The following is a 21,110-nucleotide window of genomic DNA, read 5'->3' on the forward strand; positions in this document are numbered from 1 at the left end:
ACTTTATTGTCTTTATTGTCATTGCCCCCTTCGGGGACAACGAAATTACAACGAATTATATGTAAGAACCTCAGTAAATGGGCAACTAATTGGCCCTGTACTAGCCACCAAAGGAGTCAAGCAGGGTTGCATTTTAGCCCCGGCCTTATTCAACTTATATATAAATGACATGGTCAAATACCTAACATCCCCGGAGTTTCATGCCCCCAAACTGGCCGAAAAATCAATTTCAGTGCTCCTCTATGCGGACGACGCGGTTCTCTTATCACGAACTAAAGTAGGCCTCAAAAGGCTACTAAGAGAATTCTCAGCCTACTGCAGGAGAGATCAATTGGTGGTTAAGCACCAAAAAACTAAAGTCGCTAGGAGACACAGACATCACAGATGGGAGATGGACAATCAGCCAATAGAACAGGTCAAAATTTTCAAATACCTCGGAGTAGTTTTCCAGTCAACAGGGGCCTGGGAGGCCCATCATAAATATGCTAGGGGAAAAGCATCTCAAAGCGCCAAAATACTGTCTCGCTTTTATTTTACGAAGGGGGGCAGACATATCCCAGCAGCTCTGGAGGTCTTTCAAACAAAACCCTTGGCGCAATTACTCTACGGGGCCCAAATCTGGACGGGAAATCATTGCCGCACACTTGAAACGGTCCAGTCTAAATTCTTAAGACGGATTCTAGCCGTTCCACCATGCGCGCCAAATGCGGCCCTACGGCTGGAGACTGGCCTCCTCTCCGTCGAAACTTGAACCTGGTTAAAGAACATTCAACTATTGGCTTTGCCTAAATTTAAACCCATCTGGACTACTACCTCTAGTAGCACGAGATGCTCACAGAAGTCGGTGGTCCAAAGTAGTGTATCAAAAACTACTTACATGTGGCCTACAAGCACAGCATCTCCTGAAAATGGGTCTCCCCAAGGCAAAAACCATTATTGACCAGCGCATGAAGGATATTGAGCAGCAGAATAATCTGGCCTATATTAAGAAATTTAGTGCTTGGTACGCTTATCTGCCCCCCTCCCACTTTGATTTTCGGGCACCTTATTTGTCTACCTTAACCATTCCAAAACATTATATTTGTAATGTATTTTTGTCGGTGTTTGTCCTTGATGCTATGGCCTGTCGGCTACACAAATAAAGTCTTCTTCTTCTTTGTCTTGGTATTAGTTAACATTTTTATTTCTTCTCTATATAAACACTGATGTCAGGATACAGGAAGCTTCTGATTTTAAGCAGTTGCCAGGGTTGGAAGATGGCCCAGAGCAAAGAGAGGGGAGGTTGTCATGGAAACACTCTCCCAGAATGTAGGTGAAAGGCCAAACTCCACAGATAGCCTCTCAGAAATGGCGGGCCAGCCTTTGAGTATTCAAGAGCATGGGTGGGGGGGTACAGGAAAAAGGACGTGATTCATCGCAGAGTATGAAGAGAAGGTTCCTCCCACGTTGCATTTGTAGGATGAAACGTGACACTGAGAACTTAGTTGGTTCTCTCTAGTTCTCTGGCTTTACATGTTTTTGAGAAGGCCATGCTTTCATCCTGTATGTTTATATCGTGAAATATTCAGATGTAGGGTACATAAATTTTAAAATGAAAATAAATAAGGTTAATGACAAGTTGGAACACGTGCAAAGGAAGGCGATTTATGTCTTTATTTAATTTGTATACCACCAGACACCGAGGGGTGCTGAATTGAATAAAATATTGGTGGGGGGCCAGGTAAGGCCCACCTAGCACAATAAATCACATGATCCATGCATGCCATTGGAATGGCGAAGCCTACCAACTCGGGGGGTGGCCCCCTCAAATATATTATTGGGGGGCAAAGACCGCTTGGCCTTGAAGAGTTGGCTCCTAATCCCTACAGCCACAGGTCTAAGGACAGTTACAACATAAAAGCACAATATAAAAACACAATACACATCTGTAACCCCCCTCCCCACCACATTTGAAACGGACATTACATGTCAATTATCCAAAGGCCTGGTTTAAAAGGTGCTGATTTGCCTTTCTCCTAAAGCTGTATAATGGTTTTTCCAACCTTTGTATGAAATCTTTGATGGGAAGTGAGAGAGTAGCTCCGACTAAAGCTCTTTCCACATTCCCCTCACTGATAGGGTTTCTCCCCTGTATGAATTCTCTGATGCTTAGTGAAAGCAGAGCTGTGACTGAAGCTCTTTCCACATTCCACACACTAATAGGGTTTCTCCCTTGTATGAATTCTGTGATGGGAAGTGAGAGATGCACCATGACTGAAGCTCTTTCCACATTCCATGCACCGATAGGGTTTCTCCCCTGTATGAATTCTTTGATGGGAAGTGAGAGAGGAGCTCTGACTGAAGCTCTTTCCACATTCCACACACTGATAGGGTTTCTCCCCTGTATGAATTCTTTGATGGGAAGTGAGAGAGGAGCTCTGACTGAAGCTCTTTCCACATTCCACACACTGATAGGGTTGCTCTCCTGTATGAATTCTGTGATGGGAAGTGAGAGAGGAGCTCTGACTGAAGCTCTTTCCACATTCCACACACTGATAGGGTTGCTCTCCTGTATGAATTCTCTGATGCTTAGTGAGATGGCCTCTCTGATTGAAGCTCTTTCCGCATTCCACACACTGATAGGGTTTCTCCCCTGCATGAATTCTGTGATGGGCAGTGAGAGAGGAGATATCAGTGAAGCTCTTTCCGCATTCCACACACTGATAGGGTTTCTCCCCTGTATGAATTCTCTGATGGGAAGTGAGATTGGAGTTCTTATTGAAGCTCTTTCCACATTCCACACACTGATAGGGTTTCTCCCCTGTATGAATTCTTTGATGGGAAGTGAGATGGGAGCTTTTACTGAAGCTCTTTCCACATTCCACACACTGATAGGGTTTATCCCCTATATGAATTCTTTGATGGGAAGTGAGAGAGGAGCTCTGACTGAAGCTCTTTCCACATTCCACACACTGATAGGGTTTCTCCCCTGTATGAATTCTGTGATGGGAAGTGAGAGAGGAGCTCTGACTGAAGCTCTTTCCACATTCCACACACTGATAGGGTTGCTCTCCTGTATGAATTCTCTGATGCTTAGTGAGACCAGAACTCTCCCTGAAGCTCTTTCCGCATTCCACACACTGATAGGGTTTCTTTCCAATGAGATTTCTTTGATGGGATATAGAATGGGTGCTGTGACTGCATCTCTCTCCACACTCCAAATTTTTCCGTGGCTTCTCCTCTCTGGGGATGTTTTTGTGGTCACCTTTGTTCTCGATTTCCAATTCATCACACTCTGCAATGGAGATAAAAAGGGATCAGAGCCTCAGGAACAAATGAAGAACTGAAGGGAGTTGGGTGAGTGTTCATTACCTTTGTTGTTTGTCATTAACCAACATATTTATTATTAGATTCTGATGGGTTGTTGAATGTTGCTTTGTTTGATATACAGTAGTGGTAAAATTCTCGAAGCCACAAACATGTGTCTGACCAAACTGCGGGAGGCAGTGGAAGACAGGAGTGCCTGGCATGCTCTGGTCCATGGGGTCACGAAGAGGCGGACACGACTAAACGACTAAACAACAACAGTGGTAAAATTGTGGAAGCCTTTTGGGGGAAGGTGTATTTCAGAGGTTTGATGCCTCATAACAGCATTTCTTTTGGAGTAATATCGTGAAATTATTTATCAATGGAAAGATAATTTAATCAAGAATGTAATGCAACAAAGTTTGTTCAATTATGTGAATTCAATCAAACGTTATAGCAAAATAACCAGAAAAAGGAAGCACAACGTGCTTAGGATGACTTTTGTCAGTGTTACAGGTAGGTAGCCATGTTGGTCTGCTTTAGTCGAAACAAAATAAAAAAATTCCTTCCAGTAGCAGCTTAGAGAGCAACTGTTTGTTATTGGTAGGAGCTGGTATCTGAAGAAGGGTGCATGCACACAAAAGCTCATACCAATAACAAACTTTGTTGGTCTCCAAGGTGCTACTGGAAGGAATTTTTTTATTTTGTTTTGTCAGTGTGTTATGTGAATGCAATCAAGTTGTTGTTGGTTCTTTTGTGTTCTTTCATTTAGCGAGTTTGCAGAACATGATAAAAATTTTAAAATGGCACAAAGAGTTGACTGGTCAACCATAAAGCAATGTAAAATAGTACTATTAGGTGAACAAGGCTATAGTTATGGAGAAATTAGAAGCAAGATTGGGGAAAATGTAACAGAAGCTGGCCTTTCCAAATTTTTGAAGAGGTATAAGGAGATTCAGTTACTACAAAATCAGACTGGTAAAGTCAGGAAAAGGTGCACAACAGCAATCGAAGAATGGAGAGACTGTGCCCACGTGACAGAAGAAAATCATCTGGGTGTCTACAAGATGACATGGGGCAATGGAAGGTGAAGCTGAGTGCAAGGACTGGTCTAAATGCTAGAATTCTAAGGAAAAAGCCATTATCCCTCAGGCAAAGGTGGAAAAGATTAAACTGGGTTAAAACCCATGGTAACTGGACAGCGGAACAATGGGACAGTGTTATTTGGAGCGATGAGACCCAAATCTCCTTGCTTGGTAGTGAGGGCATGAAATATGTGAGCAAAAGGTGTGGGAAGAATTTGTGTCATAAAACGGAATGTAAATGCTCTAAAATACATAAATGAAATACTTGAGCCCAAACTGAAGCGTTCTGCATGTGATCTTTTCCCAGATACTGAACCTTTCTATCTGTTTGTTTGTTTTCTATTTCCGCAGGATTCAGCTCCATGTTATGTTGCTGCTGTGTGCAAAAGGTGGTTTCAAGATAATCATATTCCACTGCTGGAATGGCCTGGGAATAGCCCACACCTTAACCAAATTGAAAATCTATGGAGCCAACTAAAGAAACGTGTTAGTCAGAAGCAACCCAGCAATAAAGCCCAATTAACAGTTGCAATAATTCCATCTTGGTTTCACATTATTACAGCTGCAGAACTAAGAAACTTGCTTCACTCCATGGGAAGGCGTTGTAATGCCAGAATTAAAGCTAAAGGTTCCCAAACTAAGTATTAATTGACATGGTGAGAATTTCTGTTAGAAGATTGGCAGATGAAAATGATGGACTTTGCATATCTGGTGACACTGACAGGAAAACCAGCACGATTAAGGATTCCAAAAGGGTCGGAGTAAATTTATGCGATATCTGAAAGATTATTGTAAGCAATTAACATCACTTGCAGGGTTGTCTGAAGACTTGTAATGAGAAATTTTCTACCTTTCTATATTTAAATTTTGAGCCATTCTGTAATGAGTGTAATAGGAATTGGAAAATGTACAAATTGCAATGATATAAATGTTAATTTCGAAATCTGAGGCGGCAGGGAACGAAGTTGAGGCTCTAAAGAGCCAGGGTGGTATAGCGGATAATGATGATGCGAATGTACAATATTCAATGGAGAATAATTTTAAAAATTATATATATAAGAAAAAAGTGTAATTTATTGTTCAAGGTTAATTGTGGGGGTGTTAGGTTCCCAGGTGTTGTAAGGGGCGCTGTTGAGCTCTGTGAAAATATATGAGGCTTGTCACATAGAGGTATTTTTTGAATTTCCAGGCTGATATGACAATCCAACAGGGAGCCTTACCAAGAGAGGCCACGATCCCCCGATTCTCCTCCATGATGCCCTTGTGCAGAGCTCTGTGGTCAGGATCCAGCAACGCCCGCTCCTTGTCCGTGAAACAAACAGAAACGTCTTCAAATCACACTGGACCCTAAAAGAAAAAGGCAAATGTCCTCCTCTGAGACAGCAGAAATATGATCTGCTACACAATGCTCTGTTATTTCCTTCCTCTTAATTGCTGCACTGTTTCAATAGGATGGCTTTGCTGCACATTTTAATTCTGGATGCTTATTTTAACACTTTAATGGAATTCTTTTATCCTGTGTTTTAATTACGGACATTCATCTTTGTGCAAATAGGTGGTACTCCTCCTGGTGGTTTTCAAGTTATTCTGCCTACGCAAGCATCCCAGTTTCCCTGATGGAAGGATCCACTTTCTCCCCTCCTCGTGAGTTGTTCTGGGGAGGATCCCTCCCAGTGCTCTAGAGCCAAATTCATGGGGTTCATGGGGGCATGGAGAGGGGGAGGAGTGGGGGGCAGGCCCCATTTTGCAGCAGATGGGGCTGGCTAGGAGAATCCTGGCCTCTATTTGTTCTTGTCTGTCCACCGCTTAGAAGCCTATTTTAGCACTCAGTGATGAATATAGAAATACAAGAAGCCTAGTTTGGATGGCCATCTGTCTTGGGTGATCTAGCTGACACTCCTGCAATGCAGGGGGTGGGACTTGATGACCCTTGGGGTCCCCTTCAACTCTAGGATTCCATGAAAACTGCAACTACAGATGAATCCTACTGGCAACATTCAGAAGGCTGGTGTCACAGAGTTATCTGCGCAGGAAATCCCACAGTTCACAGCTGGAGTTTACTCTTTATCAGCAAGAGCACAATATTCACAGATATTCACAGACTTGGCTGAGTTTCAGGCTGAATGAGAAGAGCAGCTCCTTCCCGGAGGGTCTGTCAGTTTGCATTTCTTAGTGCAGAAAGCATGGATCTGATATTGATATTTCCTATACTATTTAATTCAAGAGGGTTCCAGAAGCTTCTCTGCATAAAAGAAACAAGCAGAAAGTTCCTGATGTTTGGGTTATTCCTTCAGAGAAGCTGAGTACAGCTGGGTTAAAGTGGTTCTGTCATCTCTTCTGTCAAGGTCATGCTGACTATAAGAAGAGGCCAGAAGGAGCCTGGGTTTCACTTTCTCTTTCTTTCTCTCTCTCTCTCTCTCTCTTCCTTCTGGTATTCTGTACATAGTATGTGCTAAGGTTAAGGTTAAGTGTTAAGGTTTAGACTTACAATAAGTTTAGGTAAATTTAGGTAAGTTTAAGTTAAGTTTGCTGCAACTGGATTTCTTATGGAGAGGGCCAATCCTGAATGTTTTGGATTTGGGACCATTATGCTCATTTGCCTTCAGTAGCAGTAAAGCTCTGCTGGGTGAAATACAATTGCCTCTGGTCTATTTTTGGGAATCCTAGAACGTGTTTAGGTTTCACTCTGCTAACTATACATTGGAATTCTGCTCTGGATTGATATTGAGTCGAATTCCATGTCAGGGTCTTCCTTCACGAAATCAGCTGCTGAGAGTCAAGGCCCCTGGCTCCCCACAGCTTTCCAATTGGTCAAAGGGATACAGGTCAGAGCTAAACAATATAAATTAAGAGCATTTGCAGATGACTTAGTTTTGACTTTACAGGAGCCAGAATCTAGTGCGAAAAGAGCTTTAGAACTGATTCAGGAATTTGGTCGGTTAGCAGGTTTTAAACTGAATAAATCTAAAACAAAAGTTTTGGGGAAAAATCTAACAGAAATTGAGAAAGAGAGGTTTCAGAATGAGACAGGTCTTACAGTGGTCAAGAAAGTAAAATATTTGGGAATTACGATGACAGCTAAAAATGGGAATCTATATAAAGACAATTATGACAAATGTTGGACTGAGATAAAGAAAGATTTAGAAATATGGTCAAATTTGAAACTCTCACTATTGGGCCGTATTGCTGTGATAAAGATGAATGTATTGCCAAGAATGTTGTTTTTATTCCAGACATTGCAGATTATTGACAAAATTGATTGTTTTAAGAAGTGGCAGAAAGATATATCTAGATTTGTCTGGCAGGGCAAAAAGCCAAGAATAAAATTTAAAATATTAACTGATGCAAAGGAAAGAGGAGGCTTTGCCCTGCCAGACTTAAAACTCTACTATGAAGCAGCAGCTCTCTGCTGGCTGAAGGAATGGCTACTTCTTGAAAACACAGATATACTGGACTTAGAAGGATTTAATAATGTTTTTGGTTGGCATGCATATTTATGGTATGATAAGGTTAAAATGCATAGAATATTTAAAAATCACATTGTCAGGAAAGCATTGTTTAATGTTTGGATTAGGTACAAAGATTTGCTCGAAAATAAAACCCCAAGGTGGTTGTCACCAATGGAAGCAAAAGCTCTAAAAAAACTCAATATGGAGGCCAATTGGCCAAAATATTGGGAGATTTTGGAGCAAGAGAGAGATAAACTAAAACTGCAGAGTTTCGAGAAATTAAAAAGGAAAGTCCGTGACTGGCTTCATTATTACCAAATAATGGAGGCATACAAATTGGATAGGAAAATTGGTTTCCAGGTGGAAAAATCAAAATTAGAAACAGAACTGCTAGAACCCAAAACTAAGACTCTGTCAAGAATGTATAACTTGCTGCTGAAATGGAATACACAGGATGAGACAGTGAAATCCGCAATGATTAAATGGGCACAAGATGTGGGCCACAACATAATGCTGGCTGACTGGGAACGGTTATGGACCACTGGTATGAAATTCATGGCATGTAATGCCTTAAGAGAGAATATTATGAAAATGATATACAGATGGTACATGACACCAGTCAGGTTAGCAAAAATCTATCATTTGCCCGATAATAAATGTTGGAAATGTAAAGAAACTGAAGGTACATTCTTTCACCTTTGGTGGACGTGCCCAAGGATTAAGACCTTCTGGGAGATGATCTATAATGAAATGAAAAAAGTGTTTAAATACACCTTTCTGAAGAAACCAGAAGCCTTTCTTCTGGGCATGGTCGGCCAACAGGTGCAAAAGAAGGATAGGACTTTTTTATGTACGCTACAACAGCAGCAAGAATACTCATCGCACAGTATTGGAAGACACAAGAGCTACCCACGCTGGAAGAATGGCAGATGAAAGTGATGGACTATATGGAATTGGCCGAGATGACTGGCAGAATCAGAGACCAGGGAGAAGAGACGGTGGAAGAAGATTGGAAGAAATTTAAATATTATTTACAGAAATATTATAAGATTAATGAATGCTAAAATGACATCAGATGGAATTTAAAAGGTTATTAGTATAAAAGCCGTAAAATTTAAAGATTTAATGATTTAAGATTTTAAGGAGATTAAGCTATATAAAGATGTTAAAATTAAGACAAGGATTAATTGAGACAGAGGATAGGGATTTGCTGAATGAATATATGATTTGGAATACAGTGGAGGGAGGTTTGGGGAAGTCGGGAAACAAGTAAATGAAAGATATACCATAAAGATGAAACTGTTTTTATTAATGTGTTTTTTTCTTTTTCTTTTTGATGTGTTTTGTATTATGTTGTTGTTTATGTGTTTTTGCATTGTGTATTTTTTTGTTTTTTTCTTTCTTTTTCAGTTCTGTTTTGCTTTACTTTTTGAGTAAAAAACCCAATAAAAATATGAAAGGGGGGAAAAAACAGCTTTCCACGTCCCCCCCCTCTCTCTGGGGTTCAAGCGATCCAACCGTGCAGCCTGCCTTTGCTCCTCCATTGTCAGACGTCTCCTGGCTCTGAGAGACGAGCAGGGAGGGGGGCTTCTGGCGGAAGGAGAGGGAGCCAGGGATTTATGTGATGTGAATCAGCCTGGTTGCTCCTGCCTTCCAGTAAATAATAATAACAACAACAACAACAACACTGCATGCCAAGCAGATGCTCTTGGTTCCCCATATTTCACTAGCCTTTCAACATTATTCTATTAGCAGCTCTGGAGATTCCACCTGCCTCTTTCGAAAGGAGAAAACTCACCTGATTAAAGGATTTGAGGTGATGTATCATTTATAGGGTAAATTTTATAGAGGTGGGTAAAACCTCAGTGCCTAGGACTTGCCGGTCGCATGGTCGGTGGTTCGAATCCCCGCGGCGGGGTGAGCTCCCGTCGTTCGGTCCCAGCTCCTGCCCACCTAGCAGTTCGAAAGCATGTCAAAGTGCAAGTAGATAAATAGGTACCGCTTTATAGCGGGAAGGTAAACGGCGTTTCCGTGTGCTGCGCTGGTGCTGGCTCGCCAGAGCAGCTCCATCACGCTGGCCACGTGACCCGGAAGTGTCTTCGGACAGCACTGGCCCTTGGCCTCTTTGAGTGAGATGGGCGCACAACCCTAGAGTCGGACACGACTGGCCCATACGGGCAGGGGTACGTTTACCTTTACCTATCATTTGTATACAGTGGTACCTCGGGTTAAGTACTTAATTTGTTCTGCTGCTGGCGTGCCGCCGGAGCATGATTTCCTCCCTGATCAGGTACTATTTCTGGGTTAGCAGAGTCTGTAACCTGAAGCATATGTAACCTGAAGCGTATGTAACCCGAGGTACCACTGTACTTTTTATGAGTTCTATGTTTTCAATGTTCCTGAGATCTTTTGATGAAGGGTGGTATATCAATTCAATTAACAACAACAACATCTAATATTATTATTATTATTATTTATACCCCACCCACCTGGCTGGGCTTCTCCAGCCACTCTGGGAGGCTTCCAACAAAATATTAAAATACAGTAATCCATCAAACATTAAATGCTTCCGTAAAGTAAATGCATGAATTTGGAACTGACTGACAAGGGAGTCATTTGTATCTTGTGAAAAATGGATGCTTGGCTCTAGTGGGGGTCCTCACCTGGGGGTCCTCAGGAGTTGCTCCCCCCCACCCCCACTCCCCTCTGTAGCAGGAAACCCCCCCCCCATCATTCATTTTGTACAGACTTCACACACACTCACACTCACACACTACATACGCTACACTTCTGTTATAAATACATAGAAAATCAACCATACATCGGATTTGCACTGTTCCACTTTTATTTTACTCTTGTAGGAAAGACTACAAAATGGGGAAGGTTTGATACAGGGCACCATAATCCCTTCACCATACCAGCACATCCACAGGAGCCCTGCCCAGTTGCTATGCCAACCCTGATGGTCCTAGACAGAAGGCCATCAACTACACTACAAACTGCATACAGGAGTGGATTCAACACGGACTATAACAAAAGAACAGTGATTGGATTTCCCCTCAGGGGGCAGGAAACTGCAAGCTCCCCTTTGTCACCTGGAAAGTACTCATGGGGAGGGGAGAAAGGAGGAACCAGCCAGGTGACAAGACACTCAGGTTACCTCCACAACTCCTCCCTCAACCCCTCCTTTCTGTAATGTATGCATGATGTTTCTGGGGGTGGGCTTGACCTAGAGGCGGGGAATTTCAAAAGTCTTTATAAGGTCTTGCACACCATTGTTCTGGGTCTTTCCTCTCTCCTGCAAGTGAGGGCAACACCCTGCTGCAACAGTTCAATAAAGGCCAAGCCTACAGGCTGCTGATTTGCTCCAATTTACTCTGGTTGGTGTCTTTACTTTTTGTCCAAGGGAGCCCTCGGATTATTCCGGTAACACCTGCTTCTGTCTCCTTTTCTTGCACTTGGTCTCTCTGCCACTCTCCAGACAGACTCCTGGGGTGGGGTCCCTTTTTCTTTGCTCTGAGGGCCAGGAATGTATCTGGACATTATTCTTCTCTTAGATGGCTGAACACACACAGAGCCATTGATGCCGAGGTCCCTGGAGGCTCAGGGAGTAGCAGCGCCCATTTCCGGCTGCTTTTCCAGCAACAACCCCTTTGGGGCAGAGAGGATGTGGTCCTGGGATGCCCTGCTCTGGGTGCGAGGGGATTGCTGCTGTGGCCTCCGTGGGGAGCTGCCCTGGGAGACACTGGGAAACTGGTCCCCAATGCAGCAGCCAGACTCTGGGCTGGGATCCCTCTCTTTACTCCTGGCCTCTCTTTCCCACCTTTCCTCCCTTCCTTCCTCCACCTCCCCGTCCAGCTTTGGAAAACCATTTGCAGATGTTTCCTCTGTTCTGCAATGACGCTGAGCGACGTCACACTGAGTTAAAGTCCCAGGGACTCCTTTGTTTAAAGAAGGGAGATTTCGTGGGAGAGTCATTGTTTTTCTGAAAGGCCAAATGAGTTTGGGATCCTCTGATCTGCAGGAAGGAGAGCGTGGCAGACCTGGCCCCTCCCTGGCAGGACCCTCCCCTCCCTGATCAGGCCCCCCAGGCACCCTCCCCTGATGCAGCCCTGGGACCCCCCCCCCCGTCTCCCCACTGCACCCTCTGGGGGGAGAGAGAGGAGACTCACCAGATCCCGGGAGAGAGTGCGAGGCAGCCCTTGAAGGAGAGACACCGAAGCAGGAAAGGACAGGGGAGGGAGGCTGTGGATGACCTGCCCCCCCCCCCCCCGCTGTCTGTCCTCTCTAGGAAGGCAGCCTAGTTCGCTTTAACCCTTGCAAACCCGAGTCCATCCAGCTCAGCCCTCTCTCGCTTTGCCTAATCTCAGCTTTTTATTATTTTTAATGGATGGGGGGGGGGGCAGTTGCCCCCCTGGCTACGCCTATGCCGAGATATGCTTTTGGGAGTGGTGACTCTCGGTTGGGCTCTGAGCATCTCCCTCCCTTGGCCAGAAACCAGAGGAAGAGCCTGCAGGGAAAAGGGCTTTGCAGGAGGCAAGGAAACTCCTCCTGGAATTCAGGAGTGGAGAGATAGGAGGGGATCCCAGGGTCATCTAGTCCAACCCCCAGCAAGGCAGGAATCTCAGCTAAAGCATCCATGGCAGATGGCCGTCCGATCTCTGCTGAGAAACCTCCAAGGAAGGAGAGTCCACCACCTCCCAAGGGAGACCTTTCCCTGCCAAACTGCTCTTAGATGTCCCTCAAGGCAGCGGGTCCTGAGTTCTAGCCCTGCTGAAACAATCACACTGGCTGCCAAGGAGGAACCAAGCGAAGCTCAAAATAAATAAATCCCATTTTCATCATGAACTTTCTTAAGCATGTTGCTAGGCAAACATTCAATAGAATGCCATTTCCCCTTCCAGAAATGCTGAATTTCTAACTCAATGGACTAAAAATGGATGGTTGTTATGCTTAGGGAAGCTTTTAATATTTGATGGACTATTGTATTTTAATATTTTGTTGGAAGCCGGCCAGAGTAGCTGGGGAAACCCAGCCAGATGCGCGGGGTATGTATAAATAATAATAATAAAAATACTGCTGCTACTGCTGGGCAGATAGGCCTCCTTCTTCAAATGGTTTTGGGTTTTTGTCTGTGTCATTTTCAGTTGTTATTGATATTAATGTTGTATTCTGAATTTTAGATCTTATGATTTATGTGGAAATTCGCCTTCAGTCCCCACTGGCAGCTCCAGCTAAGGCTGGGAGAGAAACGCCAGAGAGCTGTTGCTGCCAGTCAGTGTGGGGCGCCCTGAGGTAGATGGACCGATGGCCTGATTCATAATTCTGTCATTCTATGATCCTGGCAAGCTGGACTCTGGCCTGATTCACTGCAGCACAGTTGGGAGGAGAGGAGGAGGAGGAACAAGAACTTTTTGACAATGTGCACCAGAATTGTTGTTGTTGTTGTTGTTGTTGTTGATATCCTGCCTTTCTCCCTGAGAGGGACTCAAGGCAGCTTACACTTAAGACAGAAACAGCTAAACATATAGAAAAAGAGTAATAATTTAAGAAACAATTACATATTAATGGAATTAATAGTATATTGAAATAATTTAGAACATTCCCATAGAAGCAGCATGTCACCAGCACTTTCTGTCAGCATCGCCCTTGAGCCAGTGCCACTAACTGGACTCATCCACTCCAGCCCCGACTGGGCTAGGCGAGCTGGGTAGCACTTCCAGAGACCACCTTCTGCACAGGAACAGGTCAAAGTGCTGTGGACTCACAGCTTAGAGTTGTGAGCACCGGATTCACTTCCACAAGTAGACAGTCGTCCGCACAGCAGAGTACAGCAGAGTATAGCAGAGTATATAAACAACTCGGAGAGCAGCTCTGTAGAATATCCTCTTTATTCTATAACTACAACTATTATACAACTATATACAGAGCTAAATGAGCCTAAGCATAAATGAATGCTAAACCACACTGAGTGTCTGCAGCTGCTCTTCGCAGCAACCTTATCTAAACACACAATCTCTCTCTAACACTCTCTCTCTCTGACACACTGACTGACTGACTGACCGACCGACTCACTCACTGACTCTTTGATGTGGTGCTGGAGCAGAATAAGTAGAGAGCAGAACACGCCTCCTCCTCTCTGCAGAATCAGCAGACTCCTCAGGAGATTCTTGGATATGGGAGGGGTGAAATCTCCTCATCCCTAAACAGGGCTGCCATCAGATGTCTTTTAAACGTCAGATGGTTGTTTATCTCTTTGACATCTGGTGGGAGGGCGTTCCACAGGGTGGGTGTCCCTACCAAGAAGGCCCTCTGCCTGGTTCTCTATAACTTTGCTTCTCGCAGTGGGGTAACTGCCAGAAGGCCCTCAGAGCAGGACCTCAGTGTCCAGGCTGAACGATGGGGGTGGAGACGCTCCTTCAGGTATACTGGGTCGTTGAGGGCTTTAAAGGTCAGCACCAACACTTTGAATTGTGCTAGGAAACGTCCTGGGAGCCAATGTAGGTCTTTCAGGACTGGCGTTATATGGTCCTGGCAGCCGCTCCCAGTCACCAGTCTAGCTGCTGGATTCTGGATTAGTTGTAGTTTCTGGGTCACCTTCCAAGGTAGCCCCACGTAGAGGGCATGGCAGTAGTCCCAGCGGGAGATAACCAGAGCATGCACCACTCTGGCGAGACAGTCTGCGGGCAGGGAGGGTCTCATCCTGTGTGCCAGATGGAGCTGGTAGACAGCTGCCCTGGACACAGAAATAACCTTCACCTCCATGGACAGCTGTGAGTCCAAAATGACTCCCAGGCTGTGCACCTGGTCTTTTAGGGGCAGTTAACCCATTCAGGACCAGGGAGTCCCCCCTACCTGCCCGTCCCCCGAAAACAGGACTTCTGTCTTGTCGGGATTCAGCCTCAGTCTGTTAGCCACCATCCATAGCGATCCATAGCTGCCATTCATAGATGACGGCATCATGATCCTGGCAGTTTTCTGCTCAATTCCTTTGCTAAGGACCCCTAGCGTGACGTTTGCCTCTTTTGTAGCCGCCACATTCCGGGTCTTGACATCCTGATGCAGACAGGGAAGAGGCTGGCTAAGATTATGATAGATGAAAAATAATTCGGTTTTTTTTTGGGGGGGGGTGTCCTCATCTCTGGCCTGGTTTGGCAGGCCCGCTTTGGCTAGGGGAATCCTGGACTGGCAGTGGCTCTGTCGCAGGAACCTCCCCCCACAATCATTCAGTTTGTACAAACTTGACACACACACACACACACACACACACACACACACACTCACACACACACTACATACGAGGGGGAACCGAGGATGCCCAGCGGGTCAACTAGGGGAACCGCTGCTCCCCCCATGACCCAAATCAAGCCGGGAGCAAGAGCACCCGGCCACCAGTCCAACTGCCCAGCGGCGCTCCAGGGCTATGAAAACCCCGGAGCCAAGGCAGGGAGAAGGAGGAGAGGAGAAGAGAGAGAAAGAGGAAGGAGAAAAAAGAGGCGAGCCCCAAACTTGCCATGCCACAGCCGCCACCACCAAGGACATGTAGGAGTGTACCAGGAGGGCAAGGACACGTGGCGGAGCCCAGTCCAGACCCGAGCAGCCTACCCCACGGCAGCTAGCGTTACAAGACAGCAGGCCAGGGCCCAGAGGAAGGCCGTGTGACAGAGGAGATCACAGAAGAGAAGACACTACTTCTGGGAAAAAATAACTCCCTCCCCCCTTTTCAAAAAAGAAAAAGAAAAAAGAAGTCTCCCCGGATTCTTTGAAAAAAAATCGGGTAACCTTAGACTACAGAACCCTGGGGCTCCCTTTCAACTCTACTCTCCCCACCATCCACCCCGGAGCCTCGGCTTCTATTGCATTCGCTCAGGGGAGCAGAGGGCCAGAATGGATAGCCCACGACTGTCCTGTTCAAAGTGGGACAGGCTGGATCCCAGCAGCCGATCCCAGCTTCTCTTTGGATCCCAGAATGTCCCGTTGAAGGCGGCCACCTCTGCACTAGTCAGCAGGGTCGTGCCCAAGCCCGCTGGATGAGGGCCACAGTGGTTCCAGTCTAGGCCTGTGGGGCAACCCTCTGATGAATCTGTGATTTTGGGGAAATTCTATGCCCCCCCCCCCAGGAGCCCGACCTTTGTCACATTTGCTCAGTGGAGCAGAAGGCCAGAATGAGGCCTCATCCATGCCAGGCACTCGGCTCCTGCTGCAGTGATCATTAACACCCAGCAGAAGTCGGGAGGCAGTTGGCTCTGAGCCAAGCAGAGAGATGATGCAATCCTTTGTGCTTGCCCCCCCCCCCGAACCACCAGTTTGCAAACCTCAGTGGCCCCCCAGAGGGAGGAGATGGATGTACACAAGCCCTATCAAAGAAGGGCAGAAGGAGATCCCAGTGTATTCCATAGACTGATTTTCATTTTGCATTTCTAAAAAAACAGGGTTATGGTCTGATATTGTTCTTGGCAACACAGTGGTACCTCGGGTTACATACACTTCAGGTTACAGACTCCGCTAACCCAGAAATAGTGCTTCAGGTTAAGAACTTTGCTTCAGGGTGAGAACAGAAATCGTGCTCTGGTGGCGTGGCAGCAGCAGGAGGCCCCATTAGCTAAAGCGGTGCTTCAGGTTAAGAACAGTTTCAGGTTAAGAACAGACCTCAGGAATGAATCAAGTACTTAACCTGAGTTACCACTGTATCTGTATTTTTCTTACCTTCAATTCTAATTCTTTAGACACCCATATCGTATGGATTCTTGAACTGCTTTCGTATACATCACAATGAAATGTGAATTCTCTATCTAACCAAGGTTTGGTTCTCCAAATATCTATCAAATTGAAATTGTCAACCAATTCAAAGAAAGTTTTTGGAAGTCTGCCCTCCTTAGTATCCTTTTTCCTAATTGTTCTGTCCATTTCCAATGACATCACTCTGTTCAGATCGCCCATCAAAATCATTTCTAGATCTGCAAATTCCATTAAATCATTCTCCAACTTTTTATAAAATTCTCATTTATTTTTCATTTGGAGCATACATTCCTATCAATAAATTTGTTTAGCCTTGCACCGCAACCTGTACCACTATGACTCTCCCTTGGTCGTTTTTTAATATTTGTATATTATAAATTTTCACCGCATGGGCTTCAAGCAGGGACAGCCGCCAGGGTGTCAATGGTCCCAAGAGCGGCTGGTGTTTTATCCAAACTTTATACAAGGCATTTCTTATAATATGGTTGTTGAAATCTGTATGGGCTTTGCTCTTATTGTAACCTAAATAGGTGTGTCATCCAAACCTATTATTGTAGCTTTCCAAATCTAAGATCTCTGTTCTTTCTAGGACTATCCGGTTATCTCTAATATTTTCTCATCATTTAATAATCTTCCATTCAACCTCCAACTTCTGTTTTTAATTTTATTATATTTTAGTTGCATCATTACCAGATTATGGTCTGATATCATTTTCGGGAGGATCTCAACTTTTCTTCGAAAAGTTATTACATTATTTGAAGTCTGGATTGCATCTGATTTTTTAGCATATGCATAGAAGGTATATTGTCTGTCCCTTATCTGTTTCCCTCTCCAAGCATCTTTTAAGTTCAGATCTTCTACCAATTGATTAAATGTTATTGGGAACTTCCCTTTTCTTGATGTTATGTCTCTCTCCGTTCTATCTAGAGCCAGGGATGTTACTCCGTTGAAGTCTCCCATGATGACCATACTGTCATTACTGTATTCTAATAGCTTATCTTCAAGGGGTTTTTTTTTTCTTGAAGTTTGTTTTATTTCCACTTGGTGCGTATACCCCCACCAAAATTTTCTTCTCTGCCTTTTGTCAATTGTATTCCTAATATTCTTCCTTTGTCATCTTTAAGTGGTAATTTTGCATCTCTTTTGGTTTATATATATATATATAACTATTCCTCTCTTTTTGGAAACATCTGAAGCTATGTATTCTGTTCCTAATTTCTTATCTATGAAAACTCTGTCATGTTTCTTAGCTATATGTGTTTCATGGAGACCAATGATGTCCCAATTTTTCTTTTTTAAGATTCGCTCACTTTTATTCCTTTTTACCTTATTGTTCAAACCATTGATGTTCCACGATATAATGTTCAAATTCATTAATCTTTATTAGACACAAAGTCAAATATCAACATCAAGTACGGAACTGCAATTAAGTACAATAATATAGTTGTGGGAAACTCTGCTTCTTTTCTTATCCTCCTGGACTTTCCTGTCCTTGTTCACTTTCTTCTCTTTCTTGAGCTGTACCCCCTCCCAAGCCTATTTTGTCTATTTTGTATTTCCGCCAAAATTTTCCAAATTCTGGGGATCTAAAAGTCTTTCTTCTATCTTTGTAGGTGAAGGAAATACCTTCAGGAAATTCCCACTTGTGTCTAATTTCATTTGTTTTCAAAACCTCTGTCAGAGTCCAAGCAGCTGCCAGGGTTGGAAGATGGCCCAGAGCAAAAGGAGGGGGGGTATCATGGAAACGCTCTCCCAGAATGTAGGTGAAAGGCCAAACTCCACAGAACTCAGACATGGCTGGCCAGCCTTCGAGTATTCAAGAGTGTAAGGGGGTTACAGGAAAAAGGACACAATTTGTCACAGAGTACGAAGAGAAGTTTCCTCCCACATTGCATTTGTAGGATGAAACGTGACACTGAGAGCTTAGTTGCGTCATCATTGTAATGGCAACCAGCTCGCGGGAGAACTCCTGGTAATCTGTTCTTTTCTTGGAATAAAACCAACTTTATAAATGAACTGCACTCGTGCGAGACTCACTGCCATCACAACTTACTATCCCATCACAACTTACTATATACAATGGTTCTCTATATATACATACAGCGCCAGTGATTGACCCGGTTCTTCAAGCTATCCTATTAGCCGATCCCGCCCACAGAGGTATTTTCACTCTGAGAGATCGGGGTGGGGTGGGGGTTAGTGCTTACATGTCCCACATTTAATGTTTATTAAAAAATACTGAGTGCTGGGTGGATTCCTACAACAGTCTTAACAATACATGTATTCAATAAACATTGGCCACATGTTATAAAAGGAATACGGATTGTGTTCCCCCACCTTGATTTCTCCAGGCAACCAATATTTAAGATACTTAACTTGTGGTGCCCAGAATTGAACACAGTATTCAAGGTGGGGTCTGACCAAGGCAAAATAAAGTGGTACTATTCCTGCCCTTGATCTGATTCAGCCTTCTGCAACATTGGCCTCCGCTCCCCATTTGGTGTCATCTGCAAATGTGATGAGCATCCCCTTCAGTTCCTTCATCCAAGTCATTCATAAAGACGTTGCATGGCAACGGGCCCAGGATTGAACCCTGCAGCAACCCTTTTGTCACTTCTCCCAGGATGATGAGGAACCATGAAGGAATCCTCTTTGGGTTTCGTCAGTCAAATCCACCAAAGAGTTACCTTGTTCAGCCGAAATTTTACCAGCTTTCTCACAGAAAGATCACGGGGGACTTTCTCAAAAGCCTTACTGAAATCAAGATGCATTACTTCCACAGCTGTCCCCTGACCAACAAAGTTTGTAACTCCATCCATAAAAAGGGGAGGAGAGATTTCTCTGGCTGGACTTGTTTTTGAGAAAGCCATGCTTTCATCCTGTATGTTTATATTGTGAAATCTTCAGACGAAGGGCACATAAATTTTAAAAATGATTATAAATGAGGATATTGACAAGCTGGAACATGTGCAAAGGAGGGCGATTTATGTCTTTATTTAATTTGTATAATACTTGACCCAGTGGTGCTGAATTGATATTGGTGGTGGGTCAGGTAAGGTCTGCCTTGCACAATCAAACACATAATGCATGCAGGCCATTAGAATGGCAATGCCTACTAACTGGAATGGTGGCCCCCTCAAATGTTTTATTGGGGGGGGGCAAAAAACCCTCAGCCTCTAAAGATTGACTCCTGTTGCCACGTGTCAGGACGGTTACAACATAAAACAAAAACACAATATAAAATTACAAAATACACATATGTAACCCTCTTCTCACCACATTTTTAAAAAGTGCAGATTTCCTTGTCTCCTAAAGCTATATAATGAAGGATGTCTCCCCAATATGAACTCTTTGATGGCAAGTGAGAGAGTAGCTCCGACTAAAGCTCTTTCCACATTCCACACACTGATAGGGTTTCTCCCCTGTATGGGTTCTTTGATGGGAAGTGAGATAGTGGCTGTGACTGAAGCTCTTTCCACATTCTGCACACTGATAGGGTTTCTCCCCTGTATGAATTCTTTGATGGGAAGTAAGATCATTACTCTGACTGAAGCTCTTTCCACATTCCATGCACTGATAGGGTTTTTCCCCTGTATGAATTCTTTGATGGGAAGTGAGAGAGGAGCTCTGCCTGAAGCTCTTTCCACATTCAAAGCACTGATATGGTTTCTCCCCTGTATGAATTCTCTGATGGGAAGTGAGAGAGGTCTTCATACTGAAGCTCTTTCCACATTCCATGCACTGATATGGTTTCTCCCCAGTATGAATTTTTTTATGGGAATTGAGATCAGATCTCTGACTGAAGCTCTTTCCACATTCCATGCACTGATAGGGTTTCTCCCCTGTATGAATTCTTTGATGGGAAGTGAGAGCGGAGCTCCTACTGAAGCTCTTTCCACATTCCATGCACTCATAAGGTTTCTCCCCTGTATGAATTCTTTGATGGGAAGTGAGGTGGCAGCTCATACTGAAGCTCTTTCCACATTCCACACACTGATAGGGTTTCTCCCCTGTATGAATTCTTTGATGGGAAGTCACACTTTGGCTGTGACTGAAGCTCTTTCCACATTCCATGCACTGATAGGGTTTCTCCCCTGTATGAATTAGTTGATGGGAAGTGAGATGACCACTCTTCCTGAAGCTCTTTCCACATTCCATGCACTGAAAGGGTTTCTCCCCAGTATGAATTTTTTGGTGGGAATTGAGATCAGAGCTCTGACTGAAGCTCTTTCCACATTCCATGCACTGATAGGGTTTCTCCCCTGTATGAATTCTTTGATGGGAAGTGAGAGAGGCCTTCATACTGAAGCTCTTTCCACATTCAATGCACTGATAGGGTTTCTCCCCTGTATGGGTTCTTTGATGGGAAGTGAGATTAGAGCTCTGACTGAAGCTCTTTCCGCATTCCACACACTGATAGGGTTTCTCCCCTGTATGAATTCTTTGATGGGAAGTGAGAGAGGAGTTCTGACTGAAGCTCTTTCCACATTCCATGCACTGATAGTGTTTCTTTCCATTGAGATTTCTTTGTTGGGAACTGGAATGGGAGCTC

At 44.2% G+C, this 21,110-nt stretch overlaps 1 protein-coding gene across 2 annotated transcripts in view; it reads right to left on the minus strand.

Annotated features, from left to right (window-relative positions):
* Positions 1 to 1,080: 1,080 nt before the first annotated feature.
* The window catches only part of LOC310675685 (uncharacterized protein), a 92,496-nt gene continuing 72,466 nt past the window's right edge, over positions 1,081 to 21,110 (minus strand). For both annotated transcript variants that reach the window (XM_083436695.1, XM_083436696.1), the window contains exons 2-3: positions 5,591 to 5,717; positions 1,081 to 3,274 (exon numbers count right to left, since the gene is read on the minus strand). In XM_083436695.1, coding sequence (XP_083292821.1) covers positions 2,196 to 3,274; positions 5,591 to 5,624 — 1,113 coding nt within the window. In that variant the 5' untranslated portion in view covers positions 5,625 to 5,717 and the 3' untranslated portion in view covers positions 1,081 to 2,195. The remainder of the gene's footprint in view (positions 3,275 to 5,590; positions 5,718 to 21,110) is intronic.

Source organism: Podarcis tiliguerta (genome assembly GCF_965153285.1).
Source record: "Podarcis tiliguerta genome assembly, chromosome: 4".
NCBI classification, from domain to species: domain Eukaryota; kingdom Metazoa; phylum Chordata; class Lepidosauria; order Squamata; family Lacertidae; genus Podarcis; species Podarcis tiliguerta.